This window comes from Linepithema humile, chromosome 8, assembly GCF_040581485.1.
Source record: "Linepithema humile isolate Giens D197 chromosome 8, Lhum_UNIL_v1.0, whole genome shotgun sequence".
Lineage (NCBI taxonomy): Eukaryota > Metazoa > Arthropoda > Insecta > Hymenoptera > Formicidae > Linepithema > Linepithema humile.
The window spans coordinates 1585886-1605471 of NC_090135.1; the positions used below are offsets into that span (position 1 = coordinate 1585886).

Sequence of the window (19586 nt, forward strand, 5' to 3'; positions counted from 1 at the left end):
AATTTAATTCTTAAAAAATAGATAAAAACTGACCCAAGTAAAAAATGATATAATTAATAGAAAATAAAAACTTCTCTTATTAATTTTTTTTCATGGAGAAATCCTCTCTACATGAGATTTTGATAATTTTCAATGTAGGAAAATTGGATATGGATTACTTGTTAGTAATCCATATCCAAAAGCTTTAAATTTATAATTTTATGGATCATTCTTACATTATGATTAATTAAAGAAAATGCCATGCACATAAAAGCTTCTTTAACTAATGACTTAATCCAAGTAGATTTAATAAAGTATGACAGTTGTCATATTTTATGTAGATATGCTATATATATCACATAATTCAAGGCTTAAATTGATTACATTTTCACTTACATACATGTATTTGTAAAAATACATAGATATAGCAGATACGACACATATTGTTTGAGTTTTAAGTACTGTGATGTAGATAATATATTACTCTGCATTCTATGGATAACCTACAGACTATTTTAAAGTATACACATACATGCATTTACTGGATAGGAACATTAATACTTTACATACGAACATACGTTAACTGTAGAAGCACGTTGATTCTTTAATAAACACAACTTAATTTGTTAAATAGCCTTAGGGAGCTCCGCAGAGAGGGGGATATCCCTCCCGGCGCGGTCGACCGTATGAGACGGCGGGCCCGGGCTCGGGCCGTCCGCTCTTGGGAGCAATTCCTGGAGCGGGTGGTCCGGGTGGAATACCATATTGTTAAAACAGCAGATAATTCCATAACATTCCATAAAATTCTTAAAAACAGAGACAATAATGAAGAACTCTCACTTAATAGAATTTCATACCTTGTCAATAGATTTTCTCTTAATATTTGATCAGTTAAAAATTTCATTTGTAATTACTACAGATGCAAGGATATGTCGCTCTTAACTTTTTTAAATGTGATTAATTTTAGATGTGATAAATGAATTTGACATTTAATGATCTAAATTAAAAGCATTATGTTCAAAAGCAGAATTTCATGTACAGGTTATAATTTGATTAAAAATGTTGTATTAGCATGTATATTTTATTAAAGTTTATTAATCAACTAATGTAGAGATTAAAAATAATTATTTTAGACTATAAATACATATTTCTTACAGCACTGTTATTACGTTGACACAGTGATATATAATTTGTAGCAGTAATGTGGTAATTAGTTGTACTATTGAAAGTAAAAGAGAGTAATTAACAATTGGAACACAAAATATCGCTAATTTGTAATCTTGGATCATTATTTAATTTTAGTAAATAACACTTATAAATAACAGTGATATATACCTTATGTGTAAAAAAAAAAATTATTTGAAATTACTCAAATAAGCAACTTATCACGGTTAAAAGTAACTTATGCAAAATGACCCATAAAGATCAATGTATGTAAAAAATTTTAGTCGTAGTCATTAGGACGTTAAGGCCTGTTTTACAATGCATCGTATATCACAGTCGGATATCCCATGCAAACGAATCAATTATTATCAAATACTCTTATGAAAATGTTGTGAAAATGTTTAATTTTGATTAGTAGTTAATTTGTCTACAGACTTACGAATACAACTAAAACTTTTTCATGTATAATGGTCCTTAGCATTAGCCACAAACAATCGTGCGGTCTCCAATCGTGCGGTGTCCAATCGTGCGGTGTCCAATCGTGCAGTTTCCAATCGTGCGGTTTCCAATCGTGCAGTATGCGTTTCCAATCGTGCGGTGTCCAAACGTGCGGTGTCCAATCGTGCGGTTTCCAATCGTTCCGTGTCCAATATTACGCGTCCAATCGTTACGTGTCTAAACGGGTGTCACCCGGTATTTACATATGTATATATTATGTAATACAAATTATGTATGTACACATATATGCTGTGTCTAAAAGCTACCGTGTCTAAAATTACTGTGCCCAAATGCACTGTGCCCAATTGAACCGTGTGCAAAATATCGTGTCCAATTGCAACGTGTCTAATTGTACGGTGTCTAAAAGAAGGCCACTCGGCCAACTCCACCCCCCCCTCTCCTCAACTCTTCCGCCTGAGATTGGGGGTGCTTCGAGCTCCCCCCTTAGGCGGCTTCCTTTCTTCCTCCAGGGCGGGGACGGGACACGGGTCCTGTGTGGCCCCCCCGTCCACTCCCTGGGTCACCTTGCTTGCTGGGGTGGGAGGGAGTAGGGGGCCTTTATTGGCCCCTCTCCCCCCATTCCCAGTCTCCACCTTCCTCTTTGGGGTGGGGCCGAGTATGGGACTTTTATCGGTCCCCCTCTCCCCACTCCATCCCTCCATTTCTGAGGGCATGGGATCGGCTTCCCCACTTCCTCCTCTATTGAGGTGTTCCGTGGGACCGTCCCCCCACCCATTTCCACCTTCTTTGCCTGGGGTAGGTCAGGAGAGAGGGTGATAACTGGGATAGCGACATCCCCACCTTCTCCCCCGCCCCCCAGGACTTTTTTCTCCTTACCTGCATCTCCACTTGGGAGCGCCGAGGGGGGTATGGTATTTCCCCCCCCCCGACTTCCTCCGACCTGGGGTACAGCTGAGGGGGCTGGTCCTCCCTTCACCCCTTTTCCTCCCCTTTTTCTTCGTCCCATTTTAGGTGGGACGACCGGGCAGGTGCGGCCACCAATCCGGTGGGCCGCCCTCCTGCCCTCCTCCGCGCAGACTGGGCAGCTCGTCTTTCGCTGCACACAGCCCTGCGCCTTGTGGTTGGCCCCCCCGCAGTGGAGGCAGCAATTGCTGCGATCCACCGCCGAGGGGCACCGCCATCTCTCGCACCCCCTACAGAGGCACTTATAGCACCGAGGGGGGAGGATGAAATCATCCCTCCCCCCTTTTTCCTCCTGGCAAGTGGGCTGTTGCCCTTCTTTCCTCCGTGTCTGCGTCCAGGTCTCGGATTTGCCTGTCGCAGACACCTTCTCCGTTTTGGAGGAGGGAGGCTTGACGCCTCCTCCTCTGGGGAATCTCCCCCTTCTATTATGCACATTAGTGCGACCTCTTCGGATCTCCTCGATAACGACGAGGAGATCCCTTAGAAGCCTATGGGCTTCCGCCCACAGGTCACCCTCCGCGGTAGCCATATGACCCAGGACGCCCGCGTGGCACGCCCTGAGTAGCTCGTCGCACGATGACGACAGGGGGGGCACCGAGCCGGTATACCCCCCTCGCCGGCCCCTGGGGGTCCGAATCCCCTGGGGCGGTAAACGTATTCTTCCTGTCGTCGTAATATTTACCATGTTTGTATTTTGTTAACAGAGTTGTCATCTTCAGGTTTTTTATTGTGGTTTTCCTTCCACTAGGACGGTTGTCGACCAGAACTATCGAGCCCGTCCTGCCCGGGTCTTTTTATAGAGGTTGTTCCACCCTCGTAGCCCGTGTATGCACAGTGCATACACCGGCCCCCGGCCCCAGACATGGGGTTACGGTATACTTATGTACTGTGGGGTTGCGCAACTCACCCACAGGGATCGTTCGGACCACACATTTTTTCCGTCTCTGTGGTCATTCAACCTTCGGCACGATACCTTCCACCTTGGCTTGAGACACCATCCTTGTCGTCCCGGACCAAACACACAAATCGGCGCGCACGCCTCACGGACCCCCGAAAAGCGACCGGCCCGCTCGGCGCACGCAACCGATCAGCCGGAGGGAGAACCTCCCCCCCCGCCCACCCGCCCGCATGAAGCCCGACATGCGGCGGCTCACGCGCGGCAACACGCCCCGAAAGCGCGTCCCCGGAAGGAGCTCCGATCCCACAATGGAATATGGATTCCCCCGAGGAACGCGTCCCGATGCGGCCGCCGCACCCTCACCACCACATGCCGACCCGTAAACGGACCAAAGGTCCCCACCCAGGCGGGCGTGAATGAGAATGAATAGGTGTGAATGTACGGAGTGAATGTGAGAGTGTATGATTATGAATGAGTGTGTATGTGTATGCAAGGCGGGAGATGGCAACCCACGCATCTCTCTATGCGCGGGTGCCCCGCGCCGTTGCATGCGTGACCCCCGACTTCCGAGCATCTTCGCTGCAGCGAAGGCGCCCAGAGAGTACGGGGGCCAAGTGTGTATGTGTGCGTGAATGTGCGTATGTATGAGCGTGAGTCACGGGGAGGGACGACCCCCGGCCGAGCACGCAGAGTCCGGGAACGACTGGGGGAGAGAGCTTACGCACCTCCCCCCCATCCACCTATGTTTTGATTTCGGAGTGTCCTTCTCCTAGACCGACTGCCCACACAGGGCTAACAAGCTCGGCCTGCCCGGGTCTTTTTATAGAGGTTTTACCACCCTCGCGGCCCGTCCTAGCTAGGCTAGCACCAGCCCCCAGCCCCATTAACTGGGGTTACGGTGTGAGTCGCCACGCCCCCCCACGTGCCATGGGGGGCTCGACCGTTATGCCGAAACATCGGCGTGCTAACGAGGCTGGTCAGGCCCCGGGTTTTTTCTCGAGGTTTGCTCCTCTATCCCGGTGGAGTGAATACCACTCCTAACGGATCCAGGCATCCGGGCGATTGAAGTCAGGGCCGCCAACCCCTACCGGCTAATCGGGACAAGTCCCTTGAGGGGTAGCCGGACCCCCGTTCCCCCCTAAGGAGGAACTGTGCGCTCTTAGCACCGTGAGACGACCCCAGCGGGCCATCCCCCGGTGAGCCCTCTCACCACGACAAGGTGGCGCACAACAAGGGGGGGGGGGGAAACCTAACCTTTTTTTTTTTTTTTTTTTTTTGCGCGGGATGGGGGAAATGCTTTTACGCACCCCGTCAGGCTGTCCTGACGGGAGTGTGGGACTCCTGTCAACCTGACCCCAATTAAGGGGAATGCAGGTTGGACAGACTACCCACTAAAACCTCCACCTCGTTGACAAGTCTTTCTCCTATGCCCTTTTCGACAATACGTCGGGAACCGCCATGAGCATATCTTCCAGGGTATTGCCAGGTCGTGCCACTTGTAGTGGGCACTCTGACCTCTTAAGGCCACTTAGCCGATCTAAGAGCCCTGACTCCTGTTGTTCGCACCTTCTTACCCCTTCTACGGCATTAAGGGGGAAGAAATATATTGATGATGATGATCGTAACGGTGCTGCGTCTCTCCTAGCCTACGACGATGAGGAGGCCGATTCCCCATCAGGGGGTGCATAGTCCCGGTCATCGTTTTCACTCTCATTGTCGGAGTTGCAGCGTAGCCGCCTTGCCGCGGCTTCCTCGCTCTGCCTCCGTCTTTCCTCATCTTCTTTGGCGCGCATTACTGACTCCGCGAAGGAGTGGAACGCGGCCCATGCCTCTCTGGATTCGGTTATTGTCCGCATAACCATGCCGAGCGACAGATCATCTCCGATCGTGCCCGTCAACTCGTTCCTTTGTCCAGACCAGGCCTGGCAAACCTGCATGGTGTGCTGTGTAGTATCCGGACCCTCCCCGCAATGGAAACACCTGTCGGTGTTCAATTTGCCCATCCTATACAGGTATTCGCTGAAGCACCCATGTCCGGTGATCAGCTGGGTCATCCTGAAGGTCAGCAGACCGTGGGATCGGTCCAGCCAACCGTCGAACACAGGCACGACAGCCTCCCGGGTCCTCCATCCTGGCTCTGTGTATGGCGCAGAAGCACCCCTGCGCCACTCCTCGCGGAGCCGAGTTTCCTCCTCCTGTCGAACCTCGCGCTCTATCTCAGGAGTTAATTCGCCCCTCCTCGCTAGCTCTCTCAACCGGACGAAGGTCCGGCCTTGTTTGGCCGCCAGCAAATAAATGGGCGGAGTCCTTGCCAACAGTGTGGCCGCCGCGCTCGATACTGTTCGGTATGCCGCAATTGTTCTTTGCGCTATAGCGCGTTGTGCCCTGCGCAGGGGTATTTGCGCGCGCGGAGATGTCATGAGCTTTTCCGCTCATACCGGCGCTCCGTACAATACAACGGAGTGTAGGACGTGCGCATACAGCCTCCGCCTATCCTCTCCCGGGCCTCGGAGATTCGGCATGAGTCGTGCCAGGGACCTCGCCACCCGGCTCGCCTTCTCCTCCACGTACTCAAAGTGGGGCCGAAAGGACCACTCGCTGTCGAGCTTCACTCCTAAATAAGTCATCGACGCTCGGGTCTCAATCGCCCTGTCCCCCACCCAAACTCTGGGTGGTACAGCCGGGGCTCGCCCCGGACGGTGGAAAAGTACCGCCTCTGTTTTCGGGATAGCCACAGTAAGGCCCAGACTGCGGATGGCGCGCAGGACCCTGGAGACCTGGACGCATGCGCGCCTGCGGACCTCCTGGACAGACTCCGCGGTAGCAATGACCAACGTGTCGTCGGCATAGCAGGTAACCCAGCACCCGTCTTCCGTTTCCCTCCTTAGGACATCGTCAAAGGTGACATTCCACAAGAGAGGACCCAGGACGGATCCCTGTGGAACTCCCGCCTGGACCTCTCTTCTTCCGACGCTTGTCCTGTCAATCGTTGGGTAGACTATCGTACGCTGAGCTAAGTAATCGTCAAGCACTCTCCGCAGGTAGTCCGGGAACCCCCTGTCGGCCAGAGCCCGACGCATGGTCATCCATAGGATGGAGTTAAACGCGTTACGAATGTCCAACCCAACCGCAAGTGCGAATCCCCCTTCGCGTGTCGCTTCACCAATGATTCGCCGTGCCTCCAGAATGGCGTCGCAAGTGGACAGGCTCTTGCGAAAGCCAAACTGTCTCGGCGACAATTCGGAAGCTGGATGATCCCGCATATGCTGACGCATGCGCTCCGCTATGACGCGCTCGAAGATCTTACCCGTCTCATTGAGAAGGCAAATGGGGCGCGCCTTAGGCAGCGTATTCACTCCGGCCTGGGCCTGCGATCCGGGTTTCGGGATCAGCACTAGCTGAGACTCCTTCCATGGAGCGGGGAAGACCCCTTCCCGCAAGCACGCGTTCAAGCCATGGGTTAGGTCTTCGATCATGGGCAGTGGAATCCTCCTCCAAACAGCGGCCCTTATCCCATCAATGCCAGGGGCTACGTTAGCCTTCTTGGGTGCGCAGACCGCGGCCGATGTCTCTCGGGGAGTGACGGCCCATGCGTCGTCCCACTCACAGTCTAGCCAATTGTTGCACAAATTGCGCGTTTCCCCTGCCGGGAACAGAGAGTCCAGGAGACGGTCGAGAGTCTCCGTATCTAGGGTCTCCGTGAGACCGGCCCCGGACCGCCGCAGTCGGCCCATGACCAGACGGTAGGGTAACCCCCAGGGGTCCCTGTCGATCTCGCCAATGAGATCTCTCCAGGCTTTCGCCTTGGCTCTCAAAATCGCAATTTTTAGCGTGCGTTTGGCTTCCTTATACGCGGTCTCGCTTTCTTCCAGCCGTTCAGGAGTGGCTGCCCTCGCGCCACGCCGCGTGTGCTTCAGCCGGGTCCAGTCTCGTCTGGTCCGAATGCAACCCTCGCGTAGCTCAGCGATGTCCAGGCTCCACCAATACGCCGACCGACGTGGATTCCCCTTTTGAGACCTGGGCATTGAGGCGTTGCATGCCTCCGTCATCGCACGATGAGTCCAGTCGGCCCAGTCCTTCGCAGATGCGCAGTCGGCCTGGTGCACAGCGCCGCTCCAAATCAGGGAGGCCCTAAATACATCCTCCTCGATTTTCTTTAGGTTCCATCGAGGTGGGTCCTTGAAGGATGGTGGTCGGCGACGGTGACGTCGTCGCCTTTTTCTCTCCGCTTCTCTGATGGAAAAGAGGATTCCGCTGTGATCGGATAGGGTCTCAAGATTCGACGCGACCCTCCAGTCCGTCATACGCGCGCTCAGGTCCTCGGTGACCCAGGTAAGATCCACTATCGACGTACCTTGAGGTCGCGTGCACGTGGGCGTGTCACCAGAGTTGACGATTCGCAACCCCAGGCTGGTGGCCCACCTCCAAAGGAGGTCGCCCCTACGACTTGTCACCTTGGAGCCCCAATGCGGGGATTTCGAATTGAAGTCGCCACACAGTACCGCCTTGTTGCCCGCAGCTCGTATAACTCCTTCGAGCTTATGCAGTTCTCCGCGAAAGACGTTTATTCGGTCTTGTCCTTTTTCAGGGGGGATGTAGCAAGAGATGACCTTGACATCCCCACATGAGATTGCCACATAATTGTCGCCTCTCTGGAATAGGCTACAGCCCTGTTGGAGATGGTCTTTATTCCAGTAGATGGCCGCTCTCCCGTTGCCACTCGCATGCCAGAAAGGAGAGTCAGGGATGCTGTAGGGCTCGGACACCGCAGCAATACCAACTCTCAATTCGGCCAAGTGCTGCACGAGCAGGTCGTGCGCTTGCCTGCAATGATTGGTATTAATCTGTAGGACCTTGGTCCCCATCGTCAATGTCCATCATTGCCTCGGCCCTCCGTACCGGATCCTCCGCTGCAACGCTCTTGGGTGGCCCTTTGCCCTTGCCTTTAGTGAGGGTCTTCTTGGCGCCGCATTGTCCCGAGCCAAGGCGGTGTCCATTTTCCTTCCCCTGGGATTCGCAAAGTAAACAATGTGGGATGTTATTGCACTCTGCTACCCCATGCCCCGTTTCACCGCATCGGTAGCATTTTAGACTTCTATCCTCCGGGGAGGAGCAGTTCGCTCTCAAGTGCCCGAATCCCCAGCACCTGTAACATTGGACGGGGCGGGCGCGCAACAATTCCACCCGGACAGTCGTCCATCCCATGCGAAGCTTCTTTAAGCCGCCCACACGGACTGCCGCCGCAAGGGGGCACTGCGCCCACACTAGTCCCATGCCGTTAGTCATAGACCGAATCCGGCCAACTCGGACTTCTTCCACCTTACAGTCACCTTTCTCAGCGATGACCTTCTGAACTTCGACACTATCAGTCGTATCATCGAGCCCAATGACTCGAAGTTCGCCCTTGATAGTTGGCCTGGAGACAACCACCTCCTCTCCCTCTTTCCTCTCGCTGAAGGCCTCGCGGAGCCTGCCAGCCAGGACATCCGCTTTTTGGGCTCCACCAGCTCCGGGGATCTCAATGATCATGCCCCCACTAGCGGCCTTGCAAACCTTAGAGGATTCTATCCCCAAGGACGTCAGGGAAACTTTCCTCCTGGCCTCAGAGAGGATCTCGGCATAGGAGCATTGAGGATCCTTACCTCGAATGACTACCGCCGCTGTTCGCGGTGCTCGTCTTCGACGGGGTTGCGAGCTGGCCCTCTCATTGGGGGTTCTCTTACCCTCGTTCTTAGCCCTCCGTGGTTGTTCGCGGGGCTTTTTCAGCTCAGCCGATCTTGGTTGGGGTTGCGGTACCTCACTCCCCTTACCTGTGTCCGCGCTCGCAATCGTAGCAGTCTTCCTCTTTTTCTTGGACTTCGATTTAACAACCTTCGTCCAGGTTGCTGCCTCGCTCATATTACCGGGTGGGAGCAGAGGAGTTTCATCTTCGCGACGAGCCACTACCATATGTTGCTTAAGGCGCACATTCTCTATAATGGTGGGCTTTTCTTTCCTACGGTCCCGTTTTTCGCCTGCAGTTAAGGGGCCCGAACCGAGCTTTGGGTCAGCGGACTTCCTAGAGGCCAGGGGTGGCCGCAGAGGCCGCTCAGGTAGCAAGCGGCTTTCTAATGCCTCAAACCGCGCAGTTATCATCATTCCGACCTGGGTCATGATGGTCCTGGCGAGTTCCTCAAAAGAGGATTTGCTGGTATCCTGCGCGGTTTCCTGCGCGGTTTCCCAGGGCTTGTTGTCTTCCTGTAGCTTACATTTCCTGGGTGCATTTCGCCTTACTTCCCCTGTGTCTCGGAGAGTGGCCGGTTCACTCATCTCCACTTCAGGCATTTGCAGCTCCAGTTCCATCTCAGGTGCGGGAGGGGAAGGACAATGGCGGGTGCTCATGGTGGCAAGCTCGCGCATTTCATCCTTAACCTCTTGCAGTTCCTTCCTCAGTGACTCCACCTCTTGCTGCAAGCGCTTGTTCTCTGCCGCCATGCTCTTAGTTTCATCCTTGAGAGAGCGCCGGCTGAGGGTCTCCGCAACCACTTGGATCGTGGATGATGCGTCCTTAAGTAACTTGATGTAAGATCCCTTAAGGTTCTTGCATGTCGTGGCGACACGCCTGATTGCTGTAGCTTCCTTCTCCACCATCCTAACAAGCAGAGCCGCATTGGCTCCCTCGATCGGCCCAGTAACATCTTTCCCTTCATCAGGGGAAAAGTCGGTATCACTGGGGGTCTTGCCTAGTACCTGCATTTTGTCTTTGCACCGTTGCATCCATTCCTCAATTATTCCCTCTTCAAGCTTGAGCTGCGCTTCTCTTTCCCTTTCCTCTCTGACTTCTCGCTTAGCCGCCGCGAGTCCCGCATAGTCGCCCGTAGTCGGTGGACGCCCGCGCTTTCTCTCCTCCATACCTGCTATTGCCCACGCGTGAGACTCTTCACTCGTGGGCCATACAGTGGCAGGAGGGCTTACTGCTGATCTTTTCTTCTTCCTCCTGTTGTTGTTTTGGGAAGGGCCAGTACGGGAACTCTCATCCAGCGTCAACTCGTCCTCTGCCTCGCTGGATAGCCTGCGAGACGGTGGCCTCTTTCCCAATATGTCGCTTGCTGAACTTCGAAGACTCATTCTTGAGTCACTCGAGTCCGAGTGGCATTCTTCCATCTTTTCGGTGAGCGTGTCCGAGTTAGAACTGAGAGTTAGAATTTCGTCCGACTCCAGTGGCTTTTCACGTTTAACAGCGCATCTCTTGGGGGCCACTTTCCTCCGGCTCTTCTTTTTGGAGGAGCTCATTTCCTTTTTCACATCAATCAATACAATTGATGGATTGAGCTTAATATCTCGCGCGATAGCTTCTCTATCAGCCGCTGAGCTCGCCGACGACTCAACGGATAGCCTGTTGCTTGATAACGACGAGGGTAGGACACTACCGAGGCCGAAGCCTCCCTCACCCCCCGCCGGCGACTGGGTATCCGAACCCCCTGTCGCAGTAAGTTTATTCCTGCTACTCGACATATTAATCATAAAAAAAGTAGTTTGTTAACACAGTGTCCTTCTGCGGGTTTGTAATCAGAGTTTTCCTTCTCCTAGGTCGGTTGCCGGCCAAGGCTAGCGAGTCCGACCTGCCCGATGTATAAAAACGTGGCTGGGCCCAACCCAACAGTACGTCGGACGGCCCCAGCCGCTGGACCGGACCGGAAGCCCGGGAAACTCCCGGTGGATCCGCCCCGGACCATCATCGTCACCTTAGTCTTACTAAAGACCAAGTGTGACCCAGTCCGATGTCACTGATATTCTCAGGTACCTCAGACTGTCCCTCCATGATTGACCAGAGATAGCATCCCTGGTCATCACCCTTGTGGGACCCTTGGACTGGTCACAGCCAGGCACCCACATTCCCCCCACCGGAGCCAGCGGCCCGGGCCCCCGAAGGGAACCGAGCCGCCGGCTCAGGTTGGCATGCACTCACCCGTGGACCAGGAGCACCCAGACCGCGGGGAGGCGCCGGCGGGAGCACCCGCAATGTTTTTTATAGAGGTTTTCTCCTCTTGGCGTGCGCCTCCGCTTCTCACCGAGATGCAGAGACGCGCCTGCGGGAGCACCCGCGTCGTCACGGACAGGGAGTAGACCTCCCTCTAACGGTGCCGTGCCACCGGGCGTTTGTAGTCGGGGTCGCCTTCCCCTACCGGCGATTGGGATTCGGGCCATGCAAGCATGGACTTTGTCCCTAAGGAGTCGCCGGGCTCCTGCGTTCCCTCTAACAAGGGAACTGTGCGCTCTTAGCACCGTGGAGTGATCCATAGACCACCCCACGGTGAGCCCTCTCACCACGACAAGGTGGCGCACAACGAGAGGGATAGTGGTGTGCCCGAAGGCCCATCACGAAGGTTTAACGACAACCTACAACCCTGAAACGGCGACCCGAAGGTCGCCCCATCACAAGGGGGTAATTTCAATCATGGGCACCACCCTTTAGGAATCCCAGGTTTATTCAAGGAGTATCCTTCTGGACGTTTATTTAACCCTTCTCCGGGTCGTTACTCCGAGTCGTCGGGCGCCATTGGCTTGGTAGCTACCTTCGCTACATGTACCGGGTCGTCCATTCCCAGAAGCAACTTGTTAGGGGAGCCGCCCTCACCTCCCAGACGATCTTTGTTAAGCCTGGATCCCGGCCAGCTGGTTTTTCCCATTTTTGAGGTTTTTCATCAGGAGATATCCTCAAACCCCCGGTTGATTAACGAGGCGATCCTACCTCGGGGCGATCTTTGTTAAGCCTGGGTTCCGGCCAGCTGGGTATTTCCATTGAGACTTTTCATCAGGAGGTGTTCTCATACCCCCGGTTGTTTAACGAGGTTTTTCTTCCTCAGGACGATCTTTGTTTAGCCTGGGTCCCGGCCAGCTGGGTATTTCCATTGAGATTTTTCATCAGGAGGTGTTCTCAAACCCCCGGTTTTTTAACGAGGTTTTTCTTCCTCAGGACGATCTTTGTTTAGCCTGGATCCCGGCCAGCTGGTTATTACCATTTGAGACTTTTCATCAGGGGGTATTCTCAAACCCCCGGTTGATTAACGAGGTTTTCCTTCCTCGGGGCGATCTTTGTTTAGCCTGGATCCCGGCCAGCTGGTTATTTCCATTTGAGACTTTTCATCAGGAGGTATTCTCAAACCCCCGGTTTTTTAACGAGGTTTTCCTTCCTCGGGGCGATCTTTGTTTAGCCTGGATCCCGGCCAGCTGGTTATTACCATTTGAGACTTTTCATCAGGAGGTATTCTCAAACCCCCGGTTTTTTAACAAGGTTTTCCTTCCTCGGGACGATCTTTGTTTAGCCTGGATCCCGGCCAGCTGGTTATTTCCATTTGAAACTTTTCATCAGGAGGTATCTCAAACCCCCGGTTGTTTAACGAGGTTTTTCCTTCCTCGGCTTTTTAGGGCATGCAGGCTGGCGGAGGAGAAAGGGGAGAGGGTAAGACGGGAGGTGGAAAAGGAAAGGAAGGGAGACAGTCTACAGAGACCCATTTTGAGGTTTTCCCCCTCAGTTTTTTTCCAGAGTTGAACTTCTCTGGCCAAATTTTAGGTCATAAGGTGAAGTGCAAGCCTCAGAGCTTTTTTTGGGTATGGCGCCCCAAGTTTTTTTAACGAAATTAAACTTCTTTGGGTGTGCTCTTAGATCCCGCATCTCCACGAATGGATAGCGGGGAGCCCTGGCACCACGTCAAGGTGGCACACCGTTGCCAAGGGGGGGAAACCTAACCTAACCTTTTTTTTTTTTTTTTTTTTTTTTGGTGAGGCAGGGGAAATTCTTTATGGATACCCACGGGTCTCGGGGGGAATCCCGTGGGTTATGTGAAAATCACCTGGAGAAAATCCCAGGCATACCCACTAAAACCCCTGCCGGTAGCCATCCTAGGCCATTTAGAGATAAGGTGAGGTATCACCATGGGTATTTGTCTCACCCTCTCTCAGGCCTGACCGTTCTCCGGTCTCTTCTCGGAGAGGGAGGGGGATTGGTTTCCCTCCCTCTCAATTACTTTCCTTTCCGGGAAAGGCCGGGCTACCACGACCTTTCCCCGCCCTCCCGTGTTTTGTTGGGAGGCTGAGGTCAGTCAAGAGCCCCCGCTCTCAACTGACCCCCCGCCAGAGGGGGGGACATATAGTAGTATTACTAGGTGTTTCCTAGGATTTTGTCCCCCCTTCCAGCCATCTAAGTTGGAGGAGGCCCTTAGGTTCCTCCCAGGGAAATCCCCCCTCGGGTACCTGGTGAACTTCACCACCCGGAAGAGGGGGGAGAACCCTGTTATAACTTGCCCCTTAAGGGCGGGTGGTTATGTTGGCGGTGGTTGTGGGGGAGGAGCTTTATCTCCTCCTCCCACCGCTTCCCCCCTTCTTTCTCTCTCTGCTCAGCTCTCCATTTGTCCTCTCCCTCCAGCATAGTTCTAACTAATACTGGGAGGGAGAGGTCTCCGCCGACCACTGCGGTCAGGACCCGACCCTCCCCATCCCATGCGTTACACTCCTGAAGAGTGTGTTGCGCCGAGTCCAGACCGGCCGCACAGTGGTGGCACTCGGTCGTGTACTCCCTGCCGATCCTGCACAGGTAGTCACTGAAGCAACCATGCCCGGTGAGTACCTGTGTCAGGTGGAACCCAATTCCGCGTCCCCTCCTGTTTGCCCATTTGGGGAGACAGGGTTGGATGGCCTGGGTGGTCCATCTGCCCGCCTTGGAGCCAATCAAAGAGACCTGCCAAGCCTCCATGGCTCTTTGGCGGGCGTTCGTCCTTATTCTGGCCACGGCTCTTGGTGCGAGGCGGGCACCCTCGCGCCGGTCTGGGTCCTTCGTACGCTGATATACTTCAGCGTACGAGTTCGCCAGGAACTCGGCCGGGAGGAGTCCCGCCAGAGCCGTGGCCGCCGCAAACGACGTCGTGCAGTAGGCCCTGATCGTCCTAATGGCCAGTCGGCGCTGTTGTCGATGAAGTATCATCAGTATGCGCCGGCTGGCCTCTGCCTTGTCGGCCCAGGCCGGTGCACCATACAGGTACACCGACTGCACGACGTTCGTGTAGAGTCTCCTGACTCTGTTACACGGACCACCCAGGTTCGGAAGGAGGCGGCTTAACGCATTCGCCATCCTATCCGCTTTGGGGGCTATCCCAGCAAAGTGCTGCTCAAACCCCCAAAGTCCATCCAGAGTCAGGCCCAGATATTTCATCTGGGTCCCCACCCGGACGCGGAATTCTCCTACCCAAATCTGGGAAGGGGGAGGCCGTCCCAAGGCCCTGTCGTAAAAGTACAGGGCCTCCGTCTTCTGTGGGGCGACCTCGAGCCCCATGGCTCTGATGGAGTACACGACCGCCCGGGTAACAGCATTCGCCGCATCCCGGGCTTCCCTCCATGTCTTCCCCCGGACTACCACCAGCGTGTCGTCTGCGTAACACAGCAGACGACAGCCCGGGGGAAGCGCCGTGCGGAGCACTCTGTCATATGCTAGGTTCCACAATAGGGGGCCAAGTACTGACCCTTGTGGAACCCCGCAGCAGACTACCCTCCGGCTTACCCGCTCCAGCTAGTCTTTCTGCTGGAGCGTCCTGTCGCGGAAATAATCCCAAAGGACCTCCCGTATATATAGGGGAAGGCTATAAAAATCCATGGCCTCCCCCACGTGTTCCCAGGGGAGAGAATTAAAGGCATTGACAATGTCAAGTGACACCGCCAACGCCACGTCTCCCTCCCCCACAATTTGGTCCGAGAGAGCCCGCAGATGCATGATCGCATCTGTTGTAGATCGACCCTCTCGGAACCCAAATTGGTCCTCTGAAAGATTGGGATCATCCCGCGACAGGTGCTAGACGATTCGGCCGGCAACGATTCTTTTAAACAATTTACCGACCTCGTCCAGCAGGCAAATCGGCCTGTAAGCCGAAGGTTGCTCCGCCGGCTTCCCCTCCTTGCAAAGCAGCACCAAGTTCGCTGTCTTCCATAAGGAGGGGAAGGTGCCCGTCCTGAGGCATGCGTTATACATCCTTCTCAGGCGGGCACCCACCACTCCAAAGGCCAAGGCCCATACTCTTCCGGGTACCCCGTCCGGGCCTGGGGCTTTTCCTGCCGCCCCAAGCCTTTTAGACGCCTCGGAAAGCTCTCTCTCGGATATCTCCAAGTCCCCGGACCAGGGGGGGGATCTCCTCTAGGGGGTATATGGGTGTCCCTGATTGGGAAAAGTTCCCCCACCACCTGACCGAGGAACTCAGGGTCCAGCGTCTCCGAGATTGGGGGCGCCGCTGGTCTCAATCTGTTGAGTACCAGTCGGTACGGACGCCCCCAAGGGTCCCGGTCGAGTTCCGCCAATAACTCTTCCCAGGCCTTGGCCTTGGCCTTGCCGATTGCAGGTCTATATAGTTGGCCCCCCCTCCTAACGCAAATCGTAAAAACATTTATATATTCGGATTGTACATTGTTTGTACATGAATGTACTATGATTTTTATTGTTTGTACATTTTTCGTTAATTTAAAAAAAAATTACAAAGTTTTTGTAACTGTGCCAATGATAGTTAGCCCCCCCTATGTCGCAATTACGTCACGTAAACTATAACTTATGAATTTATCGTGCTTAATTGTTTGTACGTCGTTTGTACATTATTAATAATCGGTTAAATTTATAATTCCAACATTTGTTTTTGTTTAAAACGCAAGATAAATAATTTTTATTTGAATATGGCGGGTACGGAGTACGGAGCGGGTGCGCATGCGTGTGCGTGCGTATGCGCGCCTGTGCGTGCATATGCGTGTATGTGCGTGCGTGTGTGTGCTGCATGTATTGTGTAGGTGTGTATGCGAGTGAGTGGTGGTTGTGTACGCGCGTGTGTATATACACAACACAGCATATACTCACACATACGCACACATCCACTCACACACACAGCATCACATTAGACGGCATTATATCACGGCTATGTCATCACAGCATAGCAAAAGTTAAAAGTAAAGACTTTTAAAATATCTCTAGACGAAAAACTATTAATTTTTAAGCTTTGTTTCCATTGAGACTTTCGATCAGCATCAATAAATAATACTGCAATTTCGGCGAATTTAACCACTTTTCATAATGTTTGTGCGGGGTCCTTTTATAGAAATCTTTTAATTATGATTAAAAATTATTTGAATCAATTTTGAAAAGATAGATTTCTTCACAATGTTTTTAGTTCGTGCTTGACGAAACAAATAATTATCGCTAGCCAATCAAAATCTTTGTCGTTGCGACAAATGTAGACATCTCTCGTCAATGCTGCTCTATGTTTTTTTCACAATGTTTTGTTCATCTCCACTCTTTTAAAGTTCACAGTAGTCATATATGTAGTCATCTATGGCTTAGTTTACACCGATTGTTTAGTACGCGTACCAAATACTAAATCTGCTTCTCCGATAGGTATAAATCGTTTAGTGTAAAATCTACACCAATCAAAGAAGCTGATTTAATACTTGGTACACGTACTAAACAATCGGTAAATATTCGCACATGATTTCCTTTTAATAAAATTAAGAATAAATTACATTGTCTTGTTGGCATTTGATTCTATTGATGTAAAATATTGTGATTTATCCATAACCGCTGTGGATAATATTTGTATTATAGAATCGAATGGACAAGTATTTCTTGCAAAATAGGGTTGTTTATCAATTAAAATCGGTTGATTGACGTTATAACCATTTTTTAAAAGCATTAATTTTTTAATATCTTTAATACGATTGTTACGATGACGAATATCTGGTTCAGATTTGTAATAATAACTACATCTTTTCTTTACATTTTCTTTCTCTTCACTTAATTTTTGATCACTGATTTGATTATTAATATTATTATATACAATTTCTTCAATGTTAGGAGATTTTAAAAAATTTCGACAGTTTTTCTGATTTTCTGTACTCGATAATATTGATGCTGATCGAAAGTCTCAATAGGAACAAAGCTTAAAAATTAATAGTTTTTTGTCTAGAGATATTTTAAAAGTCTTTAACTTTTAACTTTTGCTATGCTGTGATGACATAGCCGTGATATAATGCCGTCTAATGTGATGCTGTGTGTGTGAGTGGGTGTGTGCGTATGTGTGGGTATATGCTGTGTGTTGTGTATACACACGCGCGTACACACCCACCACTCACTCGCATACACACCTACACGATACATGCAGCACACACACGCACGCACATACACGCATATGCACGCACAGGCGCGCATACGCACGCACACGCATGCGCACCCGCTCCGTACTCCGTACCCGCCATATTCAAATAAAAATTATTTATCTTGCGTTTTAAACAAAAACAAATGTTGGAATTATAAATTTAACCGATTATTAATAATGTACAAACGACGTACAAACGACGTACAAACGATTAAGCACGATAAATTCATAAGTTATAATTTACGTGATGTAATTGCGACATAGGGGGGGCTAACTATCATTGGCACAGTTACGAAAACTTTGTAATTTTTTTTAAAATTAACGAAAAATGTACAAACGATAAAAATCATAGTACATTCATGTACAAACAATGTACAATCCGAATATATAAATGTTTTTACGATTTGCGTTAGAGGGGGGGCCAACTATATATGCCGATTGCTGTCCGTAAAGAGCACTTTGCGGCCAAGTACTCTCCGCGTGCATCGGCAGTTTCTTCTTCATCCCCACCCGCCTTTCGTCGGGCCCTGAGGAGGTCGCGTCTTTTGGCGTTTGCGCGCCTGCGTAGATCTGCAATTTCCTCAGTCCACCAATATTTGGCCCGGCGAGGGGCGGACCTAGATCGGGGCATGGCCATATCGCACATGCGCTCGGCCATGGCCCCAATCTCCTCGGCTTCTGTCTCGGTGTCGACGAGGTCGGAGAAGTCCGACCACGCCTCCACCAAGGCTGCCGCCATCAACTTGTCCTGGTTTAATTGGGCCAGGGCCCATCTTCTAGGGGGTTTATTGCCCCTTTGTAGTTGGCGGCGGATCAGCACTTCCCGGGGGGTGGCAGTCAGAACCATCTCTATATGGAATGGTCCGATAGGGACTCTCGGTCCACCACCCCCCAGGTCCTCACCAATTGCGCCGCCCGGGGGGAAGCCCATGTCAAATCGACAATAGACTCCCCTCGGGGATGGACGCATGTGCTTTCGGACCCCCTGTTTTGTAGCAGGAGGCCCAGCCCCGCCGCCCAATCCCAAACGGCCTCACCTCTGATGTTGGTGTACCGGGAACCCCACTCCTGATGCCAGGCGTTAAAATCTCCGGCCACCAACACTGAGTGGGAGAGGCATCGGCGAATGCCGTCCCCCATCTCCCGCAGTTGCTCCAAAAATTCGAGGTGAGGCCTCTTTGGGGGGGGCATAAACCCCCATCACTCTGAAGGCACCCCACTGCGCCATAACAAATCCCCTCCCCTTTTCCACTAGGGTAATGGGGGGGAGCGCGGGGAGTGCCTCCTTACGATGACGACAGAACCGTTCGAGGCCGATACCCAATTAGGGTCGAAGTCTTGGACCCGATACGGCTCCGCTGCCACTCCCAGTCCTGCATCACGCTTGTCCAGGTCCGCTAGGAACAGTTCCTGGGCCCGGCGAGCGTGATTCAGGTTGGCCTGGAGGAGTTTTGTAGACATTATTGGTTCTGTAGACCCTGTCCATCCTCCAGGCCAACTCTTCCCTTTTCTTCAGTGGCAGCCGGTGTTGGGTCCACTTCCATCTTCTCGGTGGGAGGGTTGGTTTCTCCCACGATGGGTGGCACCGCCGCTGCCACCTTTTTTCCCTCCTTTGAAGGGGGGGAGATGGAAGCCTTTTTTGCTTCCTTCTCTTCTTCTTACCTCCTTTAGGGGGCTTGCACGCTGGCCCCCCCATACGGTGGGAGGCCGGGAGTCCCGCGTCTCTGCACACGGCGCAATTTGCCGGCGCCGTACATGACCGGGCTTCGTGCCCCGGCATTCCGCAGCGGTAGCACAGACCGCTTTGGTCTACGGCTATGCTGGGACATTTTGCCCTCACGTGCCCCCTCTCCAAGCATTTAAAGCATTGGAGGGGGCGCGCCTCTAATAGCTCTACTTGGGCTTTAAAAACCCATCCATTACTATGTGTCCCCCCTGAGCAATTTTATTAGCTGTCTTGAGGGGAC

General features: G+C 52.2%; 2 protein-coding genes across 2 annotated transcripts; both read right to left on the reverse strand.

Annotated features, from left to right (window-relative positions):
- Positions 1–5109: 5109 nt before the first annotated feature.
- On the reverse strand, positions 5110–11338 carry LOC137001635 (uncharacterized). Its single transcript, XM_067360745.1, has 4 exons — positions 11199–11338; positions 8363–10946; positions 5945–8307; positions 5110–5848 (listed from the first exon to the last, which is right to left on the reverse strand). Exons 1-4 carry the CDS (start codon positions 11336–11338, stop codon positions 5110–5112), a joined length of 5826 nt encoding a protein of 1941 aa, XP_067216846.1.
- A 7130-nt stretch (positions 11339–18468) lies between these two features.
- On the reverse strand, positions 18469–19080 carry LOC137001636 (uncharacterized). Its single transcript, XM_067360746.1, has 2 exons — positions 18910–19080; positions 18469–18795 (listed from the first exon to the last, which is right to left on the reverse strand). Exons 1-2 carry the CDS (start codon positions 19078–19080, stop codon positions 18469–18471), a joined length of 498 nt encoding a protein of 165 aa, XP_067216847.1.
- Between the last annotated feature and the right edge of the window lie 506 nt (positions 19081–19586).